The sequence below is a fragment of the Lynx canadensis genome, chromosome A2, assembly GCF_007474595.2.
Source record: "Lynx canadensis isolate LIC74 chromosome A2, mLynCan4.pri.v2, whole genome shotgun sequence".
Lineage (NCBI taxonomy): Eukaryota > Metazoa > Chordata > Mammalia > Carnivora > Felidae > Lynx > Lynx canadensis.
In genome coordinates this window covers 81,013,150-81,039,016 of record NC_044304.2, presented here as the reverse complement: position 1 = coordinate 81,039,016, position 25,867 = coordinate 81,013,150, and the positions used below count along the sequence as shown (strand labels likewise).

Sequence of the window (25,867 nt, the reverse complement as noted above, 5' to 3'; positions counted from 1 at the left end):
GATTGTAGTGGAAATAAAGTTGAATGTCTTGTCTCATACACAAAAAGACTGATATCCATTGAAAAGAAACATGAGTCAGTTGAAATTCAAATGTTCCCTTTTTTATTATTGTTATTTCCCCCATTCCACCCCACCCCCCACCCCAACATACACACACAGGTTACAACTGAAAACACAAGAGTTTAGGATTCTAGTTGTGTCATAGTGATCAGTGAAAACCGAAGTCCTAAAATATGATGAGGTAGCAGTATGTGCAATACCACAGTGGTTATGAGCATGGGCCCTGTTGTCATTGAAGTGAATCTAGTTTGCAACACTAGTGCTATTGGGAACTTGAGCAAGTAAAATTGGGATTACAATAATAACTTATAAAGTTGATATGTAGATTAGAAGAGATAACCTAATTAAGCTGTTTTGCTCTCAGCAAATGCTCAATTAATGGTAAATACTGTTTACAAACTACATGTGTAGTACACTACACTTTTCTGATATTGGGTAAGCTGACGAGATAGAGCTCTTGGCAGAAGGAGTTCATAATGTTCTAATGACCCATACCCTTGACAAGAATTACTGTGAATGCCTTGGGAGTAAGGAAAAGGCACTGCTGTTTAAATAAAATATGCCAAGGAGTAAAGACAGGGTTCTAGGAGCAATGCTGCCCTTTCAATCATTTTCCAAATAGCCCTTGGTACTTTTGATTTCTTTGCATTAATAAACTCGTTTAAATTTATTACAGGCTCTATTCTTGTCAAGGTCGCATCTTCTCTTCAAGCTCGTTTAGAGTTATCAGGGAAAGAGGTTGACGTGAACTCAGAAGTCCATGTTCAAGAAATGGCTGAAGCTCATAAAGATGATGGTGTAATAATTACTGGTAAGGGTGCTGCGTTTTACTATGTAAGGTGAATAGTCATCTGTACATGAGTAGAAATATGGTATACATAACTGCAGTTTTAGTCTTTTATTCCTTTACACTGTCACATTTTGGTGTTTTGATACTCTTTTCTTCCAACTGCTTATCGGTAGCACAATGCAGACATTTAATTTGAACTATTCACTAACCTGTCATTGGATAAAAGCCATTTAAAATATTTTTCTATCTCTAAGAGATATTTGCACACTCATATTCACAGCAGCGCTATCACAGTAGCCAAAAGGTGAAAGCAACCTAAATGTCTATTGGTAGATGAATGGTTAAGTGAAGTGTGGCTTATATAGACAATGGAATATTATTTAGCCTTGAAAAGGAAGGAAATCCTGTCACATGCTACATGCATAAGCCTTGAAGACATTATGCTAAGTAAAATAAACTGGTCACAAAAAGACAAATACTGTATGATTCCTCTTATATGTGATATCTATAGTACTCAAGTTCATAGAAACAGAAGGTAGGGGAAGGGGAAAATGGGGACTTCTTCCATGAGTATAGAGTTTGAATTTTGCAAGAAAAAGTTCTGAGGATCTGTTTCACGACAGTGTGAATATACTTAACACTACTGAACTGTAAACTTAAAAATGATTGAGATGGTAACTTTTATGTTATGCATTTTTTTTACCACAATTAAAAAAATTTTTTTAACCATTAATTTTTTTTTTTTTTTTTTTTTTTTTTTTTTTTTGCTGGTAAAGCTGCTTTCTAACTGTTGGCCTTAAAAATCATCTAAATACATAATGGCAGAAGACTGTCAGTGTATTATGGAAATTAAATAATTAGTATGAGGGGAATTGATTTCGGTGTTATATAAAAGTACACGTTTCTGCTCAACAAGGAGTAGCTTGAATTCTGATATGATTTGATCTACTATTTTTATACTGAATATGCATTACTGGAAATAGGTCACAGCAGGAAGACAGATTAAGGCAGTTTAAAGGAAAATAGAAACTGTAAAACTATAAAAAATAAATTTGCAATTACAATAAGAGAAAAAAAAATCATCTAAATACATAGAATGCAAGATTTAAGGTTACCTTTATATGTTTGGAATAAACACGCATTTGGTTTGGTATTAGGCACATTGTAAACTTGCTCTTTTAATATAACAATTTCTTAGTCCCAGAAATGTGAATGGCTTTTGCACGTTTTTTTAAATTACCTTTGGCTGCATTGATGGCTGATACTACTTTTTAAAATATTTATTGTATACATGTACATAATAAATACATGTAAACGATAAAAAAAAAAAAAAAAGAATTAATGCTGGTAAAGTTTTCCTTAAAATCTTACCAGAACGGCATTGGAAAAATGTGTGTGGCAGTGGTGGCAGTGGAGTGTCTTCATGAGATCAGGTTTCAGTTTTAAATACAGGCATACCTCAGAGATACTGTGTTCCAGACCACTGCAATAAAGCAATTCAAATGAATATTTTTGGTTTCCCAGTGCATATAAAAGCTATGTTTATACTATACTGCAGTCTGTTAAGTGTGCAATAGCGTTATGTCTAAAAACAATGCAGGTACCTTAATTAAAAATGTTTTATTGCTGAAAAATGGTAACCATCATCTGAGCTTTCAATGAGTCATATAATCTTCTTGCCTTGATGTCAATGGCTGCTGCTGACTGTAACGGTAGTGGTTGCTGAAGGTTGAAGGTCGAGGTGGCTGTGGCAGTTTCTTTAAAAGATGACAGGGAAGTTTGCAGCATTGATTCTACCTTTTACAAATGATATCTCTGTAGCATGCAATGTTGTTTGATAGCATTTTACGCACAGTGGACCTTCTTTCAAAATTAGAATCCATCCTCTCCACCTCTGCTGCTACTTTATCAACTGAGTTTATGGAATATTCTAAATATTCTAAATTCTTTGTTGTCATTCCAACAGTCTTCACAGTGTCTTCACCAGGAATAGATCCATCTCAAAAAACCACTTTATTTGTTCATCCATAAAAAGTACCTTTTGATACATTCAAATTTTATCTTGAGATTGCAGCAATTCAGTCACATCCTCAGGCTGTACTTCTAGTTCTTTTCCTCTTTCCACCACATTTGCAGTTACTTCCTACACTGAAGCCTTGACCCTCTCAAAGCCGTCCATGAGGGATGGAATCAACTTTTTCCAAATTCCTACTAATGTTGAAATTTTAACCTCTTCCCATGAATCTTGAATGTTCTTAATGGCATCTAGAATGAATCCTTTTCAGAAGGTTTTCAATTGACTTTGCCCAGATCCATAGGAGGAATCGCTGTCTATGACAGCTATAGCTTTATGAAATGTATTTCTTCAATAATAAGAATAGAAAGTTGAAATTGCTCTTTGATCCATAAGCTGCAGAATGGATGTTGTGTTAGCAGGCATGAGAACATTAATCCCATTATACCTTTCCATCAGAGCTCTTGAGTGACTGACCACTGCATTGTTAATGAACAGTCATATTTTGGAAGGAATCTTTTTTTCTGAAAATAGGCCTCAACAGTGGACTTAAAGTACTTAGTAAGTCATGTTGTAAACAGATGTACTATCATCCAGGCTTTGTTGTTCCATTGATTGAGCGCAGGCAGAATAGATTTAGCCTAGTATTTTTAAGGTTTTTTTAAAACTTTTATTTATTTATTTGAGAGAGACAGAGACAGAGAAGGGCAGAGAGAGCAGGAGAGAGAGAATCCCAAGCAGGCTTCATGCTGCCACCACAGAGCCTGATGCGGGGCTCAAACCCTGAAACTGCGAGATCATGACCTGAGCCAAAACCAAAAGTCAGACAGACATTCAATCGACTGAGCCACCCAGACGCCCCTTGCATAATTTTTAAGGTCCCTAGGATTTTCAGAATGGTAAATGAGCATTGGCTTCAACTTAAAGTCAGCAGCAGCCTTAGCCTGTGCCGAGAGGGTCAGTCTATCCTTTGAAGTTTTGAAGCCAGGCGTTGACTTCTCTTCTCTAGCTGTGAAAGTCCTAAGTAGCATTTTCTTCCTATATAGCACTGTTTGTATACATTGAAAATCTGTTGTTTTTAGTGTAGCTACCTTCATTAATGATCTTAGCTAGATCTTCTGGATAATTTGCTGCAGCTTCTACGTTAGCACTTTTATGTTATGGAGCACTGTTATGTTACGTTACGTTACGTTACTGCTTCTTTCCTTAAACCTTATGAACTAACCTCTGCTAGCTTCAAACCTTTTTCTTGCAGCTTTCTCACCTAAACCTTCATAGATTTAACGAGTGTTAGGCCCCTGCTCTGGATTAGGCTTTGGCTTAAGGGAATATTGTGGCTGGTTTGATCCTCTATCCAGACTGCAAAAACTATCTCCATGTCAGCAGTAAGGCTGTTTCACTTTCTTATCATTCATGTCTTCACTAGAGTCACACTTTTAATTTTCTTCCAAGAACCTTACTTTGCATTCACAATCTGGCTAACCATTTGGCACAAGAGGCCAAGCTTTCAGCCTATCTTGGCTTTGGACAAGGCTCCCTCACTAAGCTTTATCATTTCTAGCTTTTGATTTCAAGTGAGAGATGTGTGACTCTTCATTTCACTTGAATACTTGCAGGCTAGTGTAGGGTTGTTAACTGGGCTGATGTTGTTGGCACAATATTGTTGTGTCTCAGCAACTATAGAGGTGTGAGGAGAGCGAGAGACGGGGGACTGACCAGTCCGTGGGGTAGTCAGAACATACACATTTATCAATTAAGTTTGCAGTCTTACATGGGTGCCATCTGTGGTACTTCAAAGCAGTCACAGTAGTTACATCAAAGATCACTGATCGTAGATCACCCACCGTAACAAATGTAAAAATAATGAAAAAGTTTAAAATATTGTGACAATTGCCAAAATGTGACAGACAAAGTAGCAAATGAAGGGGCCAGTAGACTTGCTCAGTGCAGGGTTACCACAGACCTTCAATTTGTAAAAAAATACAATGTCTACAAAGCACAATAAAGCAAAGTACAATAAAGCAAGGTATGCCTTTATTTGTTTTCTATGTCATAAAATTAAACAATCTGTTAAAAATCATAGAATCTTAACAAAAAGCATAACAAGAATAAAAATAAGACCTGTACACCCACCCTTAGATCTAACTCAGTGCCTAATGGGCAGACTCTTAGTGACATAGTAAAAGTTTGATGAAAATTTAACTGTATTTAATGTAGTAAGAATCAACTTCTTATGATCCAATCTCTTGAGTTTAATAAGGAGACAATAGAGTTAACTTTTTTGGCCCCAGTAGTCTAAAGCAATAATATAAATTTGTTTAATAATGTTCTTCATGATAGCATCTGCATGATAGCATAATCAAATTATTTTACATATATTAATGTTTAAATTACAAATTAAAGTTACTTTGTCATTTTCTATTGTTACTCATAGAATCATGAAATTTAGATTTCATTATAATTCAGTTTTAAAACCCTATTCTCAACACTTTAGCCATTAAAAAAGACCTCATTAAATTATTTAGGAACACTTACTAGTCCTGTCTACTATCCACTTACTAGTGGATAAAATCACTATCTGCAGACCTGATCTCTTTTTTCTTGCCCATTTCTATTCCACTAAACCAGTACCACCTCAAGCATAATATATTTTAAAACAAATGTTACCTTCCCTTGCCTATCTCCTCCTCCTCCTATCTTCTGTGTTTTCCTTTATTTGGTAAGTCATTCACTCAACAAACTTTTGAGTCAGGCATGCTAGAAACTAGGAATGAACGATAATAGAGTATGGCCTCTCTGTCATCTGGGAAGCTTACATCCTAGTAAGGCAAGACAAATCAGTGAACACAATGAAGTGGAATAAAGGTTGAAGTAAAGATATGTATATGGTACAGTGAAAGCATGTATGTGACCTATCTAAATTAGACTACCATTGTGAGTTTGAAGAGGTGAGAGAAGCACAATATAGCTAGAATATAGAGAGTAGGGGGAATGTGGCATAAAAGAAGGCTAGAGACTTTGGAAGGGGTCAGATCATATAGAGCTGATTTGGATTTTAAACTAAGTGCATGCAAAAGCGCCAAAAGGTTTCATCTGGGTTTACACAATCAAATCTATGCATTAAAAAGTTCGCTGAGTGGGGAGCACCTTGATGGCTCAGTCAGTTAAGCGTCTGAATTCAGCTCGGGTCATGATCTCGTGGTCCGTGGGTTCAAGCCCTGTGTCAGGCTCTGTGCTGACAGCTTGGAGCCTGGAGCTGCTTCAGATTCTGTGTCTCCCTCTCTCTCTGCCCCTCCCCTGCTTGCTCTCTGTCTCGCTGTCTGTCTCTCAAAAAAATAAACATTAAAAAAACTTTTTTTAAAAAGTTCACTGTTGGGGCGCCTGGGTGGCGCAGTCGGTTAAGCGTCCGACTTCAGCCCGGTCACAATCTCGCGGTCCGTGAGTTCGAGCCCCGCGTCGGGCTCTGGGCTGATGGCTCAGAGCCTGGAGCCTGTTTCTGATTCTGTGTCTCCCTCTCTCTCTGCCCCTCCCCCGTTCATGCTCTGTCTCTCTCTGTCCCCAAAAAAATAAATAAACGTTGGGGGAAAAAAAAAAAAAGTTCACTGAGTGGTGCCTGAGTGGCTCAAGTTGGTTAAGTGTCCAACTCTTGGTTTTGGCTCAGGTCATGATCTCACATAGTTCATGAGTTTAGGCCCCACACTGGGACTGTCTCTCTCAAGATAAATAAATAAACTTAAAAAAAAGTTCACTGAATGTTGGGGCGCCTAGGTAGCTCTGTCAGTTAAGCGTCTGACTTCGACTCAGGTCATGATCTCACAGTTCATGGATTCAAGACCCACATCAGGCTCTGTGCCGACAGCTCAGAGCCTGGCATCCGCTTCGGATTCTGTGTCTCTGTCTCTCTCTGCCCCTCCCCAGCACTCTCTCTCTCTCTCTCTCTCTCTCAAAAATAAATAAACATTAAAAAAAAATTTTTTTTTAAAGTTCACTGAATGTTGAGTGGAGAAAGATTGGAAAGGACAATGGTGAATGAAGGAAAAGCTAACTAGCAGGCTACTGCAGTAATTCGGAAGAGCTCTTTCTGTGGCCTGGACTCCATAGTAATCTCTCTTAAACTCAACAGAAAAATAAATAAGCCTTCAACAAATTTTGCTTGAAGAAATAGATAAATGGGTGCTATGAAGAAGATACATGCTTACCCCATTGGTATTTATGAAGCTCCTCAGCCTATTCTTTTTGTGTGTAATTTGTTATTATGTCTTGTACTCTAGCCCCTCCTTCCTAAACCAGAAAGGCCTACATTGCAGAACAAAGTTTATTTCCTGCTCACAACACAAGAATCTAGGTACTGATCAGCAGAATTTCTTTGTAGAGTCCCACATGACCTACTACAAGCCCCAGATGTATCTCTAGATTGTCTCTGATAGTAGGTTAAATCCATTAGAGTAATTGTGCAGAGAGACCTCACATAGAGACAGGGCAGTCCCTTTTGGAGAGAGCCGTATGAACAAGTGACTGAGTTTACAGAAACTTTCATGTTTCATTTTGATTCTAAAACTGTTTGGTGCCCAGAAGGCCACAGACCTTATTTATCAGATGGATGGAATAATTTAAGAGGCCTAGAAAATCAGGGCAGATTGCTTTTTTTGTGGAGATTTCCAATCTGAAACCCAGTTTTGGAAATAATGAGCAGTTTTATATGTGAGTTGTTATTATAGGCAGCTGAGCTCAGCTCATCTGGGCCTTCCTTACAGAGCCTATGAGGCATAGAAACAGAAATACCTCACTGCTAAGAGGTCTGGATTGTATCTGTAGCATGACTTCTGCATGATTTCTGCAAGAAGCATGCCAGTAAAAATTAGTCCCTAGGGCTCAGGCTTCCCACAGGGTTTGATGTGTCAGCCTTGTAATTTTATTTGATTTCCTGCTTCATGATTTCCCTTGCTGTTGCTGTCACTAATAACTGTACATTGCACAATTCTTAAAATGACTTACAAGTATTAGATGCTATTCTGAGGTCAAAAGAAAGCTCAGGCTGAAACATTTACCTACTTTAAAAGCTGTGTGCAGCATGTATTCTTTGGAGTGCATTTTTTAATCCTTTTAAGATCCTTGGTTCCAAGTTTTGTGCTCTACCCATATATAGCAAATTCAACAGGTGGTGAATGGCTTAGGTAAGATATTTCTTGTAAGAAATTGACTTCTCCATTAGCTTTTAGCCTTGGTTCATCAACTTAGATATAAAACCTCACTGTGGTATATAATAACATTCTCTGAGCCCAAAACTGCATGTGGTACAAAGTCTATCTTAAAAGCCCCAGTTTAGACGTTCAGAGAGTATTAGAGATAAAGTGTGTTGCCAGCCAAATGATGCGTGTCCTCATCTGCTTAGTATAGAAGGTGATACTACTGGGTTAATTTTATTTTAGTAAAACTAGAAATGTAAAGCATATAAAAAATAAATTCATTTGGGATCCGGCCACCAAGCCAAAATAGAATTCTCAGCTTGTTTTCAAGCCAGAGAGTTATACATTGAATGGTATTGTGATTTATAATGGAAAACTGATTCATGAGTTGGAAAAGAAGTTGAAATGGGACTAAGCCCACAGAATGCCACTTTTAGATCTAGAGACAGTGCTTTACCTCCAAATGGGGGGAAAAAATCTAGTGTTTTATTATGACTCATAGAAATAATTCTTTTTTTTAGAATACTCTGAAGTTTGAGTTTTCTCCAAGCTTATAGCACATGGATTTATCAGTCATGTAGATGTGTTTTAGGATGACATGGAAGAAATTCAGTAAGAGAATGAAGAATGCTATAGACTTATGGCTGTCTGCTTAAAAATACTTTAACAGGGGGGCACCTGGGTGGCTCAGTCAGTTAAGCGAATGTCCGACTTTGGTTCAGGTCACGATGGCATGGTTCATGGGTTTGAGCCCCACATTGGGCTCTGTGCTGACAGCTCAGAGCCTGGAACCTGCTTCGAGTTCTGGGTCTCCCTCTCTCTCCCTCCCTCTCTCCCACTCACGCTCTGTCTCTCTGTCTCTCTCTTTCTGACTCTCTCAAAAATGAATAAACATTGTTAAAAAATACTTTTAACAGGGAGTTAATGTAGAAAAACTGCCTTTAGATTTTTTGTGCTTTTAAAGTTTATTTATTTATTTTGAGAGTGAAAGAGAGCAGAAGCAGGTGAGGGGCACAGAGACAGAATCCCAGGCAGGCTCCATGTCATCAGTGCAGAGCCCAGCTTTGGGCTCGAACTCACAAGCCATGAGATCATGACCTGCGCCAAGATCAAGAATAGGACACCTAACCGACTGAGCCACCCAGGTGCCCAGATTGTGCTTTTAATGTGTTTTTGTTTCCCCATCATTTTGTTAAAGTTCTGGGAATGTCATAGATAATTAGACATGAACTTTATTTGTTAATGTTTACCAAAAAAAGACCAGGTTTTGTTTCTTTTCATATGCAAACTTTATGTGTAAGACTAGATAGTAAATATGTTAGACTTTGCAGGCTACATATGGTTTCTGTTGCATAGTCTTTTTATTTTTAATATAACCCCTTAAAAATGTAAAAGTCATTCTTAGCTCTTAGGCCATAAAAACAGGCCTCAGGCCAGATTTGGCCCATGGGCTATAATTTGCTTACCCCTAACCTAGAGATCAAAGTGCAGGTCCCAGTCTTAGAGCATGTGAATTCTGTTTGTAATGCCTGGGGATTTTTGTTTGTTTTTGTATTTGTATTTATTTTGGTCATTTAAGAAATACTGAATCACAGTCAAATCTTACCCTGAATGTACTCTTCCCAGTAATGAAGAAAAATGATTTGTGTCCATTAAAGTGTGATTGCATAAGATTTAAGAAACAGTGCAACCATAGAAGATATACAATGGCAAATAAAAACACAAAAACATTCAGTATCACTAGCCATTAGTGAAGTGCAAATTAAAACCAGAATGAGATATTACCTCTTAGAATACATAAAATAAAAAATACTGCTAATACTAAATGCTGGTAAGGATGTGGAGAGATTGGATCTCTCTTACATTGCTGTTAAGAGTGTAAGATGATATATCCACTCTAAAATTCAGTCTGGCAGTTTGTTAAAAAACTAAACATGAAACTACCATATGATCCAGCAATTATACTCCTGGGCATTTGTCTTGAAGAAATGAAACTTAGAGTTCACATAAAAACCTGTACACAAAAAGTATAGCTTTATTTGTGATACCCCAAAATTGGAAATGATGAAAATATCTATCAGTAAATTGTTATACAAATTGTAGTATGTCTGTGCAATGAATACAATTCAACAATAAAAAGGAATTTTTATTGATACACACAACTTGGATAGACCTTGAGGGCAGCATGCTGAGTGAAAAAAGCCAGTCTCAAAATGTTACACACTGTATGATTCCATTATTATAATATTTTTGGAATGACAAAATTATAGAAATGGAGAATAGACAAGTGGTTGCTAAAGGTTAGGGAAGAGACAGGATAGACTATAAAGATGTCACAAGAGACTTATTTTGTGGTGATACAACAGTTTTATATCTTGATTATATTGATGTTTATAAATCTATACATGTGATAAAATGTCATATCAGTGTACACAAAAATGTAAAAAAGTGAGTGCATGCAAAAAATGGTGAAACCTGAGTAAGGTCTGTAGTCTAATTAATTGTACTTCGCCAACCAATTACTTGGTTTTGATAATGCACTATAGTTCGGTCACCATTGGGAGAACTGGGTTAATGGGTGCATAGGACCTCTGTGTACTATTTTTGCAACTTGATTCTTGCAAGTCTTTATTATTTCAAAATAAGATGTTAGAGAGCATAGTAAAGGGAATGGGGGGGGGGGGGAGATGGGGAGAGGGAGAAAGAGAAGAAAGAAACAATGAAGGCTTCCAGGCAAGAGGTGGAGTAAAATGGACTCATTTTATCCTTTTATCTAAAACAACAATAATAAAATTTTGTAAATAAGAAAAATCAATGAATAAACAGTTTCTAAGACATTATACATCAAGCAATGAAAGAAAGTGATCACTGAGAGATGCAAAACAAACAAAATGAGCCCTGCTTACTGTCTTGAAAAAGTCTCCAGTCTGTAGTACAGAGAGAGAGAGGAACCCATTGTGGAGCCCAGCAGACTCTCTGATTTGAGGAAACCATGATGAGGGTCCACACAGACCAAGACAGTAAGAGTTCATAGGACGAAGTACCAGAGGAAAGACGGCCTTGTGTTCACACTGGTCCAGGAATAACGCCTGTGCCACCTGCCAGACTGGAAAAAATCGTAACTCATGGGGCACTGGGTAGACCACGTAGTTGTTAGAAACAATTATCCCTAGAATGAACATTTCCCCAGAACTGCCTAACAAATCATAAAAGCAAGAAATGAAATGCTTAAACTGTTTCCAAGTAACTGCATCTCTGAACCAAGCTCAAGATTTATAGGAATACAAAATCATCTAGCACCCAAAAAAATAAAATTTACAATGTCTAGCATCCAAGCAAAGATTAACAGACATGCAAAAAGGCAAGCAAACATGACCCATAATAAAGAGAATGTCAGTTGAAACCCACCCAGAACAGATATGGATGTCAGAATTAACAGAGAAGGAAAATAAGAAGTTATCAAAACTGCATTCCACATATTAGAATATAGAATAAAGTTAAGACATGGAAGATGTAAAAAAGACCAAAATTGGATTTCTAGAAATGGAAACTACAATGTCTGAGATGAAGAATACAGTAGATGGGATTAAACATAAAAAATTTGAAGAACAATGAGCCTTTTTGAGAATACTTCTTGGGCAAAACTGTCTACTTGCTCGAAGTCTAGAGGTCTGTTGACTTTGTTATTATTCCAGGTAATTGAGAGAAAATGTAATGATGGAAACCATTAAAACTAGTTTAAAAATGGGGCCAGATCATGACCTGAGCCAAAGTCGGCTCAGTCAGTTAAGCAGCTGACTTTGGCTCAGGTCATGATCTCCTGGTTCATGGGTTCAAGCCTGCATCGGGCTCTGTGTTGACAGGTCAGAGCCTAAAGCCTGCTTTGGATTCTGTGTCTCACTCCTTCTCTGCTCCTTCCCTGGTCATGCTCTGTCTCTCTCCCTCTCTTAAAAACAAATAAGCATTTAAAAACAATTTTTTTTAAACACTAGTTCAAAAATACTTTCTTGTCGGTAATAATTTGTTAAGATGCCTGGGGCTGCATTGTTGTTAAGGGCAGGCTATAAATACTTGTAGAATGTTGACAACGTTGAAATATTTGGTTATAGAATTGTATATGGTTAGAGGTTTTATTTGTGAAATATATGCAGTAAAAATAATAAAATTTCAGAGTATTTTCATGTTGTTTCATAAGTTTATGATTTACTTTCCTAGCCAGTTGGTAAACTTTTTGAGCATATTAGTATGTCTTTGTACATCTTCTGAATATAAAGATGTAAATACTTTAGCATGGTGCTTCCCATAATAGGTGGTCAGTAGTGTTTATAATGTAAAAGAGGGAATCTTCCAACTATGAATCATTGAAGTTAAATATGCTAATAAGGCAGCACCAGAATTATCCTTCTGAATCAAATGTAAATAAAGTCTGTCCTAGGGTTGGGAAAGGGAGGTGGAGGTCAGGAACAGGGGAGGGGAAGGGAGAAGCTCACCTTAGTGAAGAAGCTTTTTAAGCCTAATTTTAAACAAGAGAATTAAATTCTGCAAATTACTACTTAGAGCCCTATCTTTATCCACAGAGAGTGCTGATTAGATCAGGTGTATTTTGGGTTAAATAATGACTAATGCTTCTCAACTAAGTATTTGGGGGGAAATAAAAGAACTTGGAGATTCATATATTTGGGTAGATTTGGACAGGGTGGATTTAGAGAGCAAACACTGTAGTTTAAAAACGTCCTTAGAAGAAACTCTTCCCCCCATTTAGTTAATGGAAGCCAAACTACATAGGGATAGGGTAGTCATTTCCCTTTTTTTGGCCAATAAAACACTGATTATCATTGGCAAGGGGAACTAAATAAGGAACAAGTTTTCTGCAACCACAAGTTCCAGTGTGTGTTGCAAGATTTTTGTAGGAAGGAATTTATAAACTTTACAAATTAGAATGGAGTCTCCACAGATTCAGGCCAGAGTATGAAAAGCTTTCAATAAATTACTTATAGGCAAGATAGAGAAAGCTATTTTCAAGCAACCCAAGTGGAATTGTATAAATATAAACTGTCTTGTTTTTTGAGTATTGTCTCTAGCCTAAAATTGCTGTGTGTTCATTTTGTTAGTAGCAGTAGCACTGTGTGCAGTATGAGGGCCAAGGGCAGGCTGCCCCAGGAAAGGCCACTTTGGCATAAAGATGATTTCAAGTTATAAGTAATCAAAACCCAGTAGATGCAGTAAAAGCTGTCTGCCTCTCCCTCAACTGCATAAATTTACTTTGGAAAGGAAAGCCTGTGCCAGCAAGAGAGCTATTAACAGAGACTCCCCTTTACCTAAGAAACTTACCTGCATAATGGGGCAACTTTTGTTTTTCAAAGCATCTCCTTTCACTTTCCTGCTAATGAGCTTCTCCCCTTTGTATCTTCAGGCCCCACCCCTCTCCTTAGCTCGTATAAGCTTCAAGTTGCCTCACTGTCTTTGGAATTTCATGTGTGTGGGGATTCTCCATATGCACACATACTAAATTTGATTTTCTCCTGTAGATGTCTCATGTCAGTTTGATTCTAAGTCCAGTTAAAAGGACCATAAGGCAGAGGAAGGCCTTTCTCCCCGACAGTAGCCTCTTCTACTGTTGCAAAAGAAAATGAGTAGATTGGCTTCTCTTTCCATAAGCAAGAAAAGCGTAATTGGGGAGGTGACACATAACATATTAAGGAAAAGATCTTAGGTATTTGGGAAAACCTTACTATCATTTACTATTGATGCCAAAGAGTGTAAGAAAATAATAAACTTAGAGCAACCAATGTTCAAGATTTCCAATTCTTTCCTCTATATTTATTTGAATTACTAGGAAAAAAATTATGTATTATAGAAAACCTATTGCGTGCAGGTACCTCAAAATCCTGACCTACCAAATGCAGCACAAGCACAAAAAGAAGAACATTAAAATTGACATAGCTGAACTCCTTAATGACAAGTTGGAGGAAAAACAGAAGCTTCTGTGAAATAACAAAATTCAGCCAGGTAAATTTGAAGACCTAATTGGCTTTATTAAACAATTAATGATTTGGGCAGCACCTCACCTAGCAAGTAGAGGGGCACACCGAGGTGTTGTACAAAATGGAAGGTTTTTCCAGAAGGAGGATAGGACCAAGAAAGTTGTTAGCAAAAGAAAAGGATTATTCCAGGCTAGGCCCTTTCTAGGGGGGGGAAAGGGGGGTCTTCCCATGCAAAGAACCTCATCATTCTCTGGGGAATGAAGAGGTCCCATGTGGCAGAGTCTCGTTGCCACTGACTAAAAATTCCTGACTGACCAGTGAAGACTACGTTTCTGTGGGAGTTTGAAACTGCAATTAGATTATGTATTAAGCATCTGTTTGGGAACTTGGTCTAAGAGACACCATTTGGGCCTGTGGTGTTTTGTTTTGTTTTGTTTTGTTTTGTTTTGTTTTGTTTTTTTAACACATCTAACACAGGGATTTACCAAATGGAATGAGATTTTAATCAGTTTAATGAGAAGTAGAGTCATGATATTGAAATCTAGCAAGAGAGGGGTACCTGGGTGGCTCAGTCAGTTAAGTGTCCGACTCTTTGATTTCAGCTCAGGTCATGATCTCATGGGTTCCCAGGACCAAGCCCTGCGTCAGACTGTGTGCTGAGTGTGGAGCCTGCTTGGGATTCCCTCCCCTGCCCCCCACCCCCACACACACATTAAGGGGTGCCTGGTGGCTCAGTCAGTTAAGCGTTCCAACTTCAGCTCAGGTCATGATCTTGCAGTTCATGGATTCAAGCCCCACCTTGGGCTCTGTGCTAACAGCTCAGAGCCTGAAGCCTGCTTCAGATTCTGTGTCTCCCTCTCTCTCTGCTCCTCCCCTGCTCATGCTCTGTCTCTCTCCCTCTCTTAAAACTAAACAAACAAACATTTAAAAAAATAAAAAAGAAATATAGCAAGAGAAGTGGAAGGAAAAACTCCAGAGGAACTTGAAAGATGCAATGAACTCTAAAACACTGATAGATAAGATTATGGCTCAGATTAAAGGGGAAGCAAGAATTCAGAGAAGAATTTGTATCAGAAAAGCACTCGACACAAAGATTGGATGGTGTAAAGCACCTTTTCATCAGCTAGGAATATCATATGGTACTAACAAGGGAAAAACTATGCTAAAGAAAAATTGTTTCCTGATTGGTGTTTTTGGATTCAGCAAAGAAAATGTATATAAGGAATTGAGACAGTGTATTCACAACTCTCCTCAGTACAGTTTTTTTTTTTTTTTTTTGGCAGTGCAATATTATTATTTATTGGGTTCTGTTAGATTTGACTCAAACAGCTGATACACATTCCCTAAACTAAGCCTAAAAAGCTTCACACACAAAAAAGTGTCAGCACCAAAGGGTATGTTATCACAGAGGTAGGTGGCAAGAGATTTTTGCCCCCTAAGGCTGGTATTTGGCTTGGTTGAGCACTACCTAGAAGCCAGAGTATAGAAGTGAGTTGAAAAGAGCTATTTATGTATATGTTCAGAATGGGTAGATATTATACCTGCCTGAAGGCAAAGAAGAGAGAATAGGAAATCGCCCTTACACTTAGGCAACTTGCAAGAGAAGTACAAGAGGAGAACCAAACTCACTGGTACAATCTTTCATAGCACAGTGACACCTAGAACACAGTCTAGTGTGTTCTCACACATCCATAGCAGTTCCTCCTCCTTAGGAGGCAGGTGGCCGAGAGTGAGGGCTTGAGCAAGTCCTCTCCCTTAGAGGCCTACCATTTTAAGGTAATTTGGGATGAACGTTAACACCTCCTTAGGCCCATCAATCCTAACTGAATTGACTGAGGTTTTATAACATAAACAGTAGTTTGAAACACTAAAAAGCTTACTTTCATATTAAATGGCTTCAGAACTCTGTATGAGGTCGATATTAAGATGTTTTTTATCTTGCTACCAGGGCTTGGAGATGGAAATGTCACAATCGGATTTCTGTTGCAATGGGGATAATAAGACCTCAACTCATAATACTAGCTCAGTGATACTTATTTACTAATACATTTCATCACTGACGTTGGAAAAGAACATTATAAAATTACAACTCAGAGATAAGAAATGGTGCCAACGATTTTAAAGTATTTCATGTTTTGTCATGATAAAACAGGGCCCTAAGATCAGAGAATTGGGTGAGGATTTGGAGGAGCTTAATATCTTAATCACTTAATTTCTTCTAGTTTCCCCATGGGTCTAAGTTGGTAGTATTTCTTCATGTGGGGAGGAGACTGAAATTCTGAAGGTTGTGCTACTGGCTACTACAAAGAGCCTGTGACCTTGGGCAAGTAACTTAATGAGTCTTCCTGGGCCTCAGCAACCTTCAACCATAAGACTACCCAGGCTTTGCTTCAAATAATTTCCACTTCTTGGTTAGAGCTGCTGTTAGGAAAATCAGCATGTATATAACTCGCACAGAGAGTAAACTGAACCATGTGCAGAGAGAAGAATCCGAAAGTCATTAATTTTAAAATGACCAACGCTCTCAACACTAATTTATTTAGTCCTTCTCTCAATTGCCAGTTGAGCCCTGTCCCCACTCGGGCCTAAGCTGTGGTGGCCCAGATAGCCCACCCGGGTGTCAATCACTTGACCCAGTGGCGTAGCCAACGGCTCCCTTCCTTCTCGAAACTCTCACAGAAAGATGTGCCCCAAAACACTCCTGGGAATTGTGAAGAGAAACTGTCAACGTTGGAAGACATCCAGAAACCCTTTGTCACACAGGTAGTCCCTACCCCAAAGCATACGTCACGGCCTCCAGACCCCAGGATCTGGAAAACAGAATAAAATGCCCCAGCGGCTGCACTCACGCACTTTCTGGCATTCCTTTCAGCCATAAAGGCTTCCAACCACTTTGACTCCTGGGTGGGTCAACCGCGAACAGGGCGTGTTGATGTGGGGCAGCCAGTCCTCCTCAGTACAGTTTTGATTGGTCTCTTAAATTCAGAGTTGCACTGGAGCTTTAGACGAGGTATATCACCTTCATTACCTTGATTGAAAGAGAAAAAAACCTAGAACTAAAAGAACAGAGATGAGAAATAAACCAGGTGAGCTGTATCACTGCTACAACATATGACTTTGAGGGCAGGGAGCAGTAACACCGAGCCCAGCAGACTCCTGAAGTGGAGACTGAGCTGAGCATCTCAGGAGACCAGGGCTGCTAGATTTCAGAAGAAAGAATTCCAGAGAGGAGGGATCTGCACAGGGTGCCCATGAGCATTCATACGTGTCAGGAAATGACCTCATCCCTAGTACAGTGTGAATGAACTTCAAAATGATTATGCTGAGTGAAAGAGCCTAGATTTTTAAAAAAGAATAAAATGCATACTGTATGATTCCATTTATTAAAATTTTAGAAAATGCAACTAATCCATAGTGACACAAAGTAGACCAGTGATGGGGGGTAGATCAGTGATGGGGGTTTCATGGGGGAGTGTCTGGAGGTGACAGAGAAGGGACAAGAAGATGACAGAAGAGCAAAAGTCAACTTTTACGAGTGATAGATGTATTCATTATTTTGATTTAAGAGATGGCTCCACAGATTTTTACATATTCCAAAGTTTACTGTATTGCATATGTCTTTTATCAATTGTACTTAAATAAACCTCTTTTTAAAACCTGCACACACAAAAAAATACAGATAAAAAAAGAGTAGCTTCCCTTTCAGTTGTTCTGAGAAAATGAAAGGAGGGAATAAGCCCAGGTAACTGCAACTCTTTCCCGACTCACACTGTCTTTACTAAGATTTTTGCTGTTCCAAAGTGTTTTTCAGTTTCAGAGATGTGTTGTTAGGATCTATGTCATAGTCAGATATTGTTCTTGTCAATGAAGATATAACTTTATGCAATTTTGTGTTTCAGGGCTCATGAATCAAGCAAGCAAACATGAAAAATGGATTAAGGCCGATGCCCCAAAAGGCACTATAAATTTTAGAAGTCAAAGCTGGTTTCAGTCCCTGAAACTGCAGGACTAAGAATGGTTTGAATTTTATTTATAATTTTTAACAATGATCAGCAGATCTAAGACTACAAAAATGCAAATACCACAGTTCATATAAATGTTGAAAACAATTTAGAATGAATACTGGTGAATTGTCTTGTGGAGACCTTTTCAAAATTTGTACTTAGCTATTGTATTCATTTTTTGTTGCCCTGCAATAAATTACCATAAACGTAACCAACTTAAAATAGCATTTACTTACTAGCTCACAGTTCTGTAGGTCAAGAGCTCTGCATAGCTAGGCTCTCTGCTCAAGGTGCACAAGGCTGGACTCAAGTTCTCATCTAGATCCTCTGGGGGGAAAAAAATCTACTTTCAAGCTTATTCATATTGTTGGCAAAATCCATTTCCTTGTGACTATGACTGAGGTCTCTCTTTTCTTGCTGTCCGTCGGTAATCACTCTAAGCTTCTAGAGGCCACTTGCATTCCTTCTCATGTGGCCCTCTCCATCTTAAAGCCAGCACTTGCTTCTCGTGCACTGAATATCCAACCTCTTCTGCAACCAGCTGGAGAAACTGCTTTTAAAGGGTTTGCTTGATTAGATCAGGCCTTCCCAGACTAATCTTTGTTTTGCTCTGTGATGTAACATAATCATGGGAGTGCTCACTCATCATATTTACAATTTCCATTTATACTCAAGAAGAGAAGATTATACAAAAGCATAGGTCATGGGTGGCAGTTATCTTGTAAAGAAGCATTTCTTTCACTCTAGCTCTCTTGTAACATGTTAGTATTTCTTATGACATCAATGTAAATGTAAGCTGTCAATAAAATACATCATAAAAATGATGCATTTGCTACTGATTCTTAATTCTTTTTGCATAATCTAAGATACAATGCATTGGGAAGAGGAGAAACATTCAACTGTTTTACAGCCTGCTGTCTGAAGATTGATTTTTATTTTTACAATGGTATACTGTATAAAGTTATTTTATAAATTCTCTTTCTTTCAAGCTTACCTGTCTACTCCTGGGACATTTAATTTACGTAAGACTGAATAGACCTATCTTTCAGATTATGTCTTTTATGGTTAGGATAAATCAGCTCTTAAACAATGGTGTATAATAAACCTTTTCTTTCTTTCTTTTTTAAGTTTATGTATTTATTTTGAGAGAGACAGCACAAGCAGGGGAGGGGCAGAAAGAGAGAGGGATAAAGGGTCCGAAGCAGGTTCCATGCTGACAGTAGTGAGCCCAATGCAGGGCTCAAACTCGCAAACTGCAAGATCATGACCTGAGCCGAAGTCAGACACTTAAACGACTGAGCCACCTAGGTGCGCCTATAATAAACCTTTTAAAATATTATGACTTATAATAGTCTCTTAATATTTGTTTAGAGTCCTGTCTATTTTTAACTTCATATTTATGAAACAAAAAGTGAACTTTGTGGAATATCTTAAAGTCTCCTTTTAGTTCAATCTTCATGAAATCAAAATTTATTAAAGAAATTGGGACAGTACTCATGTTAGTATGTTTGATGTGATGTGTGTGTGTGTGTGTGTTAGATTATTAAGTAGGGGAAACTGTGAGGCAATGAGGCAATTTTTTATAATCTCTTTTCACCCTCATGCAATTATATAAATATTTTCATGATTAAAAATAAAGTTTATGAAATTAGTCAACAACAGCTGGAAAGGTCATGAGCATAACAAGCAGTAAACTGTACTTAAAATTCTTAAAGGAATTGTGCATATATGAACCACATAGTTAAGTCCAAACAGAAAGGAAAAGCTGCCACATTTTGCTCTCTTGACCACTCACCTATCTATGGCAAATGCCTAAGAGTTGAAGACCTAGGTAATATTTTGGATATTTTGAGTACTTTGCACTGAGTACTTGAAGATTTCACCACCTGTTCCTTCTGCTTCTTGGTACTCCTTTATAGCCCACTTTTTCTAACACCTGCCCCCTTTTTTTTTTTCATTTGTGTGGTTATAAAATGTGTCTTTCCAAATGTGTCTCCTGTTTTGTTTAAAAGATCTTACTCAAAAGAGTTTTATAGCGAGCTTTGACAGTTAAATACCAAACACCCTACTTGGTTTCTAGAGAATATAACAGGGTGTCTTTCTCCTTATTCTGATCTTCCCCATGCAGGTTTTATTCCTTTAAAAAGCAGTTGCCTTTTTTATAGGTCTCTCCAGTTGTGTGCTTGAAATACTTAGGGAGCAGACACTTAGGGATTTTTTCTGCAGCTGCCAAAAATCTCTAGATTTAAAAATTACCCTCTTAAGTCATCTTAAATCTCTTGGCTCATTTCAGAAAGCTTCCTACTCAGCTGATTCCCTTGCAGTCCACTTCTAGGAACCATTCTATAAGCTAAACGATACTATCCTATTTCAGAAACTCTTTCAAAATCAACCTTAAAAAGGGGAGAATTATTAAAAACATTTAGGTAATACAAGGTATTATAATCATACTTTGTGCAGCCCATTTTAAACTTTTCAAAATAATTTTCATATTCTTTACCTTAAGTTTTATCCTTGCTTCTGATTTTGGGGGTACAAAGAGACCGTGATTAATTTAAGAGAGAAAGAACCAACAGCATTTTCCACAGAACTAGAACAAACAGTCCTATAATTTGTATGGAACCACCAAAGACCCTGAATAGCTAAAGCAATCTTGAAAAAGAAAAACAAAACTGGAAGTATCACAGTTCCAGATTTCAAATTATATTATGAAGCTGTAATATAATCAAAACAGTATGTTACTGGGACAAAAACAGACACAGATCAGTGGAACAGAATAGAAAGACCTGAAATAAACCCATGATTATATGGTCAATCTTTGACAAAGGAGGCAATGGGAAATGGGAAAAAGAGTGTCTTCAACAAACGGTACTGGGAAAACTGGACAGCTGCATGCAAAAGAATGAAACTGGACCACTTTCTTATACCATACACAAAAATAAATTCATAATAGATTAAGGACCTAAATGTGAGACCTGAAACCATAAAAATCCTAGAAGAGAGCACAGGCAGTAATTTCCTTGACATTGGCAATAACAGCACCTTTCTAGATATATCTCCTGAGGCAATGGAAACAAAAACAAAAACTATTGGGACCTCATCAAAACAAAAAGCTCTGCACAACAAAGGAAATAACCAACAAAACTAAAAGTCAACCTACTAAATGGGAGAAGGTATTTGTAAATGACATATCCAATAAAGGGTTAGTATCCAAAATACATAAAGAACTTATACAACACTGAAAAAACACAAATAATTCAATTAAAAAATGGACAAGATATGAACAGACACTTCTCCAAACAAGACATCTACGTGGCCAACGGGCACATGAAAAGTGCTCCACATCACTCATTATCGGGGAAAAGCAAATCAAAACCACAATGAGATATATTACCTTGTACCTGTCAGAATGGCTAACATCAAAAACACAAGAAACTACAAGCAGTGGTGAGGAAATAGAGAAAAAGGAACTCTCTTGCACTATTAGTGGGAACTCTCTTACAAACTGGTGCAGGCACTGGAAAACAGTGCAGAGGTTCCTCAAAAAATTAGAAATAGAACTACCCTACAATCCAGTAATCGTACTACTGGGTATCTACCCAAAGAATATGAAAACACTAATTCTAAAGGATATATGCATCCCTTTATTTGTTGTAGCATTATTTATAATAGCCAAATTATGGAAGCAACCCAAATGTCCATTGATAGATGGATGGATAAAGAAGATGTGGTAGGGGCGCCTGGGTGGCGCAGTCAGTTAAGTGACTGACTTCAGCTCAGATCATGATCTTGCAGTTTGTGAGTTTGAACCCTGTGTCAGGCTCTGTGCTGACAGCTTGAAGCCTGGACCCTGCTTTGGATTCTATCCCTCCCTCTCTCTCTGTCTCTCCCCAGATCGCACCATCTCTCTTTCCCAAAAATAAATGAGCTTTAAAAAGAATTAAAAAAAAAAAAAAGATGTGGTAGATATATACAATGGAATATTATTCAGCCATAAAAAGAATGAAATCATGGGGCGCCTGGGTGGCGCAGTCGGTTAAGCGTCCGACTTCAGCCAGGTCACGATCTCGCGGTCCGTGAGTTCGAGCCCCGCGTCGGGCTCTGGGCTGATGGCTCGGAGCCTGGAGCCTGTTTCCGATTCTGTGTCTCCCTCTCTCTCTGCCCCACCCCCGTTCATGCTCTGTCTCTCTCTGTCCCAAAAATAAATTAAAAAAACGTTGAAAAAAAAAATTTAAAAAAAAAGAATGAAATCTTGCCATTTGTAACAACATAGATAGATCTAGAGAACATAATGCTAAACAAAATAAGTCAGAGAAAGACAACATGATTTCATTCATATGTAGAATTTAAGAAACAAAATAAATGAACAGAGGAAAAAAGAGGTGAACATAAAAACAGACTCTTAACTAGAGAGAAATTGATGGTTACCAGAGGGCGAGTGGCTTGGGGGGATGGGTGAAATAGGGGAAGGGAATTAAGAGCATGCTTGTCATGATGAGCGCTGACTAATGTAAGGAATTGTTGAATCACTATATTGTACACCCAAAACCAATATAACACTATATTTTCTACACTGGGGGAAAAAAAAAGGTATGTAATAGAGGAAATAGGTTAAAAGACTGATCCAGTATTACCAACACAGCTTGTTCATGGCAGTCAGAACAGAGTTGTGCTTGCTCCTGGACTCTATCGAGTGTCACATAATATCAAATAATGATATACCACCGTGTGATCACTTGAATTCTGTAGTTATTATCTTTTACCAGAGTGGTAAAAATCCATAGATGAAAGCTTATTAACACTAATAAGGAGTGGGCATGTGGTGGCTCGGTTGGTTGGGCAACCGACTCTTGATTTCGGCTCAGGTGAGGATCTCACAGTTGTGAGATGGAGCCCTGCGTTGGGCTTTGCACTGAGCATGGAGCCTGCTTAAGAGTCTCTCCTTCCCTCTCCTTCTGTCCCTTCCCCACTTGTGGGCATGCACTCTCTCCCTCTCAAAAAAATTAAAAATTAGTAATAAGGAGGAGGTACACAATTAATAACCCATATCTCCTAGCATAAAATAGGGAGAGCATCTTTTTTGGCATAGCATATTTTAAAATTCCTCTATAGTGCAGATGTGATTAAAAAGAGATCTTTCTGAAACATTGCAGAGACATCCTTTCTATTCACAAATAGTTCATGTTTCTATTTAATTTGTCCCTGACTGTTAAGTCAAATGTTGAGATGGGTCCAGGGTCAAGTGGCATTTAGTTCTTATTGTTAAATGTCTAGAAATAACAAGAAAGCCTGGTTTCCTTTAAAAATGTATGCCCATATTTTTTATAATATATCATCACAGATCCTTAAAGCCATTGCCCTGGCTCAAACTCCTACTCTGACTCCTATGGCTATCTCTGCTTTCTTTTGTAAAGAAAAGCTTTTAAATGGTTGTCAAAAACATCACATCTCTCAGGGTTGTTTTATATGACTGTAACCTTAGATTTGATAATCTCATCAAAACTATCAGTTTGATTAAGGTAAATTTAAGTGGAAAATTTACAGTGTAGCAATACTTCATTTGGCTTTAAAAAAAAACACAATTAAACCAATTAGAAGAACTAATAATGTATTTAGAAATATTTGTATTTGGAACAAAAATCAGGAGATGATTTGCTGGTTGTTCACACTGTTGAGATCCAGCTAGTGAAAATACTTGCATCAAATGAAGTTACCAAGTTCTAGATTTTTTTGTTCTTCTTGCTTGAGGCTGAAGGTCATACTACTTCCTCTTGACTACTGTGTGTTGACTCTGTCACTGTCCATTCTACATTTTTAGGTGGAGGAATCTCATGTTGTCTTGTAAGGGGCTTGCCTTCATAATCATAGCCAAACCAAAGTGGAGGGTCACCAGGGTTATATTCCTGCTGCTGAACTATAGATGACATTCTCTTTGCTGCCTCCCTGCAATAACAATGATTAGCATTAGCCAGTTGCAGAAGTAATTACTGGTGTAGAATTTTCAAACTAGAGCAAATTTTGAGTTAAAAGAACTGTCACAAGTTGAATGAATTTCACAGTTGTCTTGCCTTACGGAGAGGGAGGGTATGGGTAATTATGTGAATATTCAGGATCCCAAAGCTTGAGTAGCTCATAGCTCTCTGGTTCAGCCAGTTCAGAGATTAACAGATACAGTGAATGGGTAAGGAAACTGCATGGTCATGGAGTAGGAACACTGAGGGCACTCTCTAGTGTTCTTGAGTCCTCTGCCTCTTATTTCCAGTTTCTTTGATGAGGGAGTATCCTAACCAGCCAACCTGCAAAGGTCCACCATGCCGGAGCTCATAACCCAGAGTCCCCAGATCCCTGTTGGATATGTGAGTGAACTTCAGGGAGGTCCATGAATTCCCTGAAAATTCATGCAGTTTTGTGTCTAATATACATTTTTCTGAGGAGAGGGTTTGTGACTCATCAAACTCTCAAAAGGTGTCAGCGACCAAAATGATTAAAAATACCATTTCTGCCTTTCTTAGGAAGAAATAAGGAAGAAAGCAAAGAAGGCATCTAAAGGTTGTTCTGGACCCCAATTTTAAATTGGGTGAGTGTGGGTTTCCACCACCAAGCAATTCTTTTTTTTTCTTTTCTTTTCTTTTTTTTTTTACATTTATTTATTTTTGAGAGAGAGAGAGAGAGAGAGCGTGAGCATGGGAGGGGCCGAGAGATGGGGAGACACAGAATCCAAAGCAGGCTCCAGGCTCTGAGCTGTCAGCACAGAGCCCAACCTGGAGCTCGAACTCACAAACCAAGAGATCATGACCTGAGCCAAAGTTGGACGCTTAACCGACTGAGCCACCCAGGCACCCCCACCACCAAGCAATTCTTAGACAGCAGCTGGGTGCCCTACAATGCAACCCAGTTCTGACACTGTCTACCCAGAGATAGCATCAGATTCCACGGGTTCAAGGCTCAGGCTCACTAGACTGCCCTCCACTTTAGATCCCAGTTGCAAGTCCAGGTTGTCATCTGGGCTTCTGACTGACCAGCTATAGATCAGAAGTTCCAACATACCCCTTTCTTGGATTGGATTAATTTGCTAAAGTTGCTCACAGAACTCAGAGAACCATGTTGGTTACTGGGTCACTGGTTTATTATAAAAGGGTATAACTCAGGAGTAGCCATATGGAAGAGATATATAGGACATGGTGTGGAGAAAGGGTGAGGAGCTTCCATGTCCTCTCCAGGTGCACACTCCCCAAATCTACACACATTCACTGACCCAGAAACTCTCCAAACCCTTTTAGGATTTTATGGAGACTTCATTATGTAGGCATGCTTGATGAAATCATTGGCCATTGATGACTGATTTAATCTCCATCCTCTCTCCCTCCCCAAGAAATCAGGGGATGGGTCTGAAATTTGCACCCCCATGCTCGTTGTTGGTTCGTTCCCCTAGCAACCAGCTTCCATCCTAAGCTGCTTTCCAAAAGTCACCTCATTAACACAAACCCAGTTGTGGTGGAAAGGAGTTTGTTATCAATAACATGACACCTATTTTCATCTTTATGTCTCTGAACTAATTTCAGGAACTGAGGATGAGACCAAATATTATGACAAAAGATGTTCCCATTGCCCTTATTGCCCAGGAAATTCCAAGGGTTTTGGGAGCTGTGAGCCAGGAACCATGAAGGAAGACCAAATATATATTGATATCTAAATGACCAAAATATGTTTCTCATAAATCATAATATTACAGCATCAGAAAAATAAATAAATCTAACTTGAAAACATGTCTTTTTGAGGGTAGAACAATGAGACCAGTGCTTTAAAAAAATGAGTAATTGGCAACTTCT

General features: G+C 38.3%; 2 protein-coding genes across 2 annotated transcripts in view; one reads left to right on the top strand and one right to left on the bottom strand.

Moving 5' to 3' along the window:
- FAM185A (family with sequence similarity 185 member A) overlaps window positions 1–18,862 on the top strand; it is a 76,559-nt gene extending 57,697 nt beyond the window's left edge. The window contains 2 exon segments of the mRNA XM_030307815.1: window positions 737–871; window positions 17,934–18,862. Coding sequence (XP_030163675.1) covers window positions 737–871; window positions 17,934–18,046 — 248 coding nt within the window. The 3' untranslated portion in view covers window positions 18,047–18,862.
- A 4,876-nt stretch (window positions 18,863–23,738) lies between these two features.
- The window catches only part of FBXL13 (F-box and leucine rich repeat protein 13), a 212,635-nt gene continuing 210,506 nt past the window's right edge, over window positions 23,739–25,867 (bottom strand). The window contains exon 21 of the mRNA XM_030307806.1: window positions 23,739–23,981. Within this exon, the coding sequence (XP_030163666.1) occupies window positions 23,795–23,981 (187 nt within the window). The 3' untranslated portion in view covers window positions 23,739–23,794. The remainder of the gene's footprint in view (window positions 23,982–25,867) is intronic.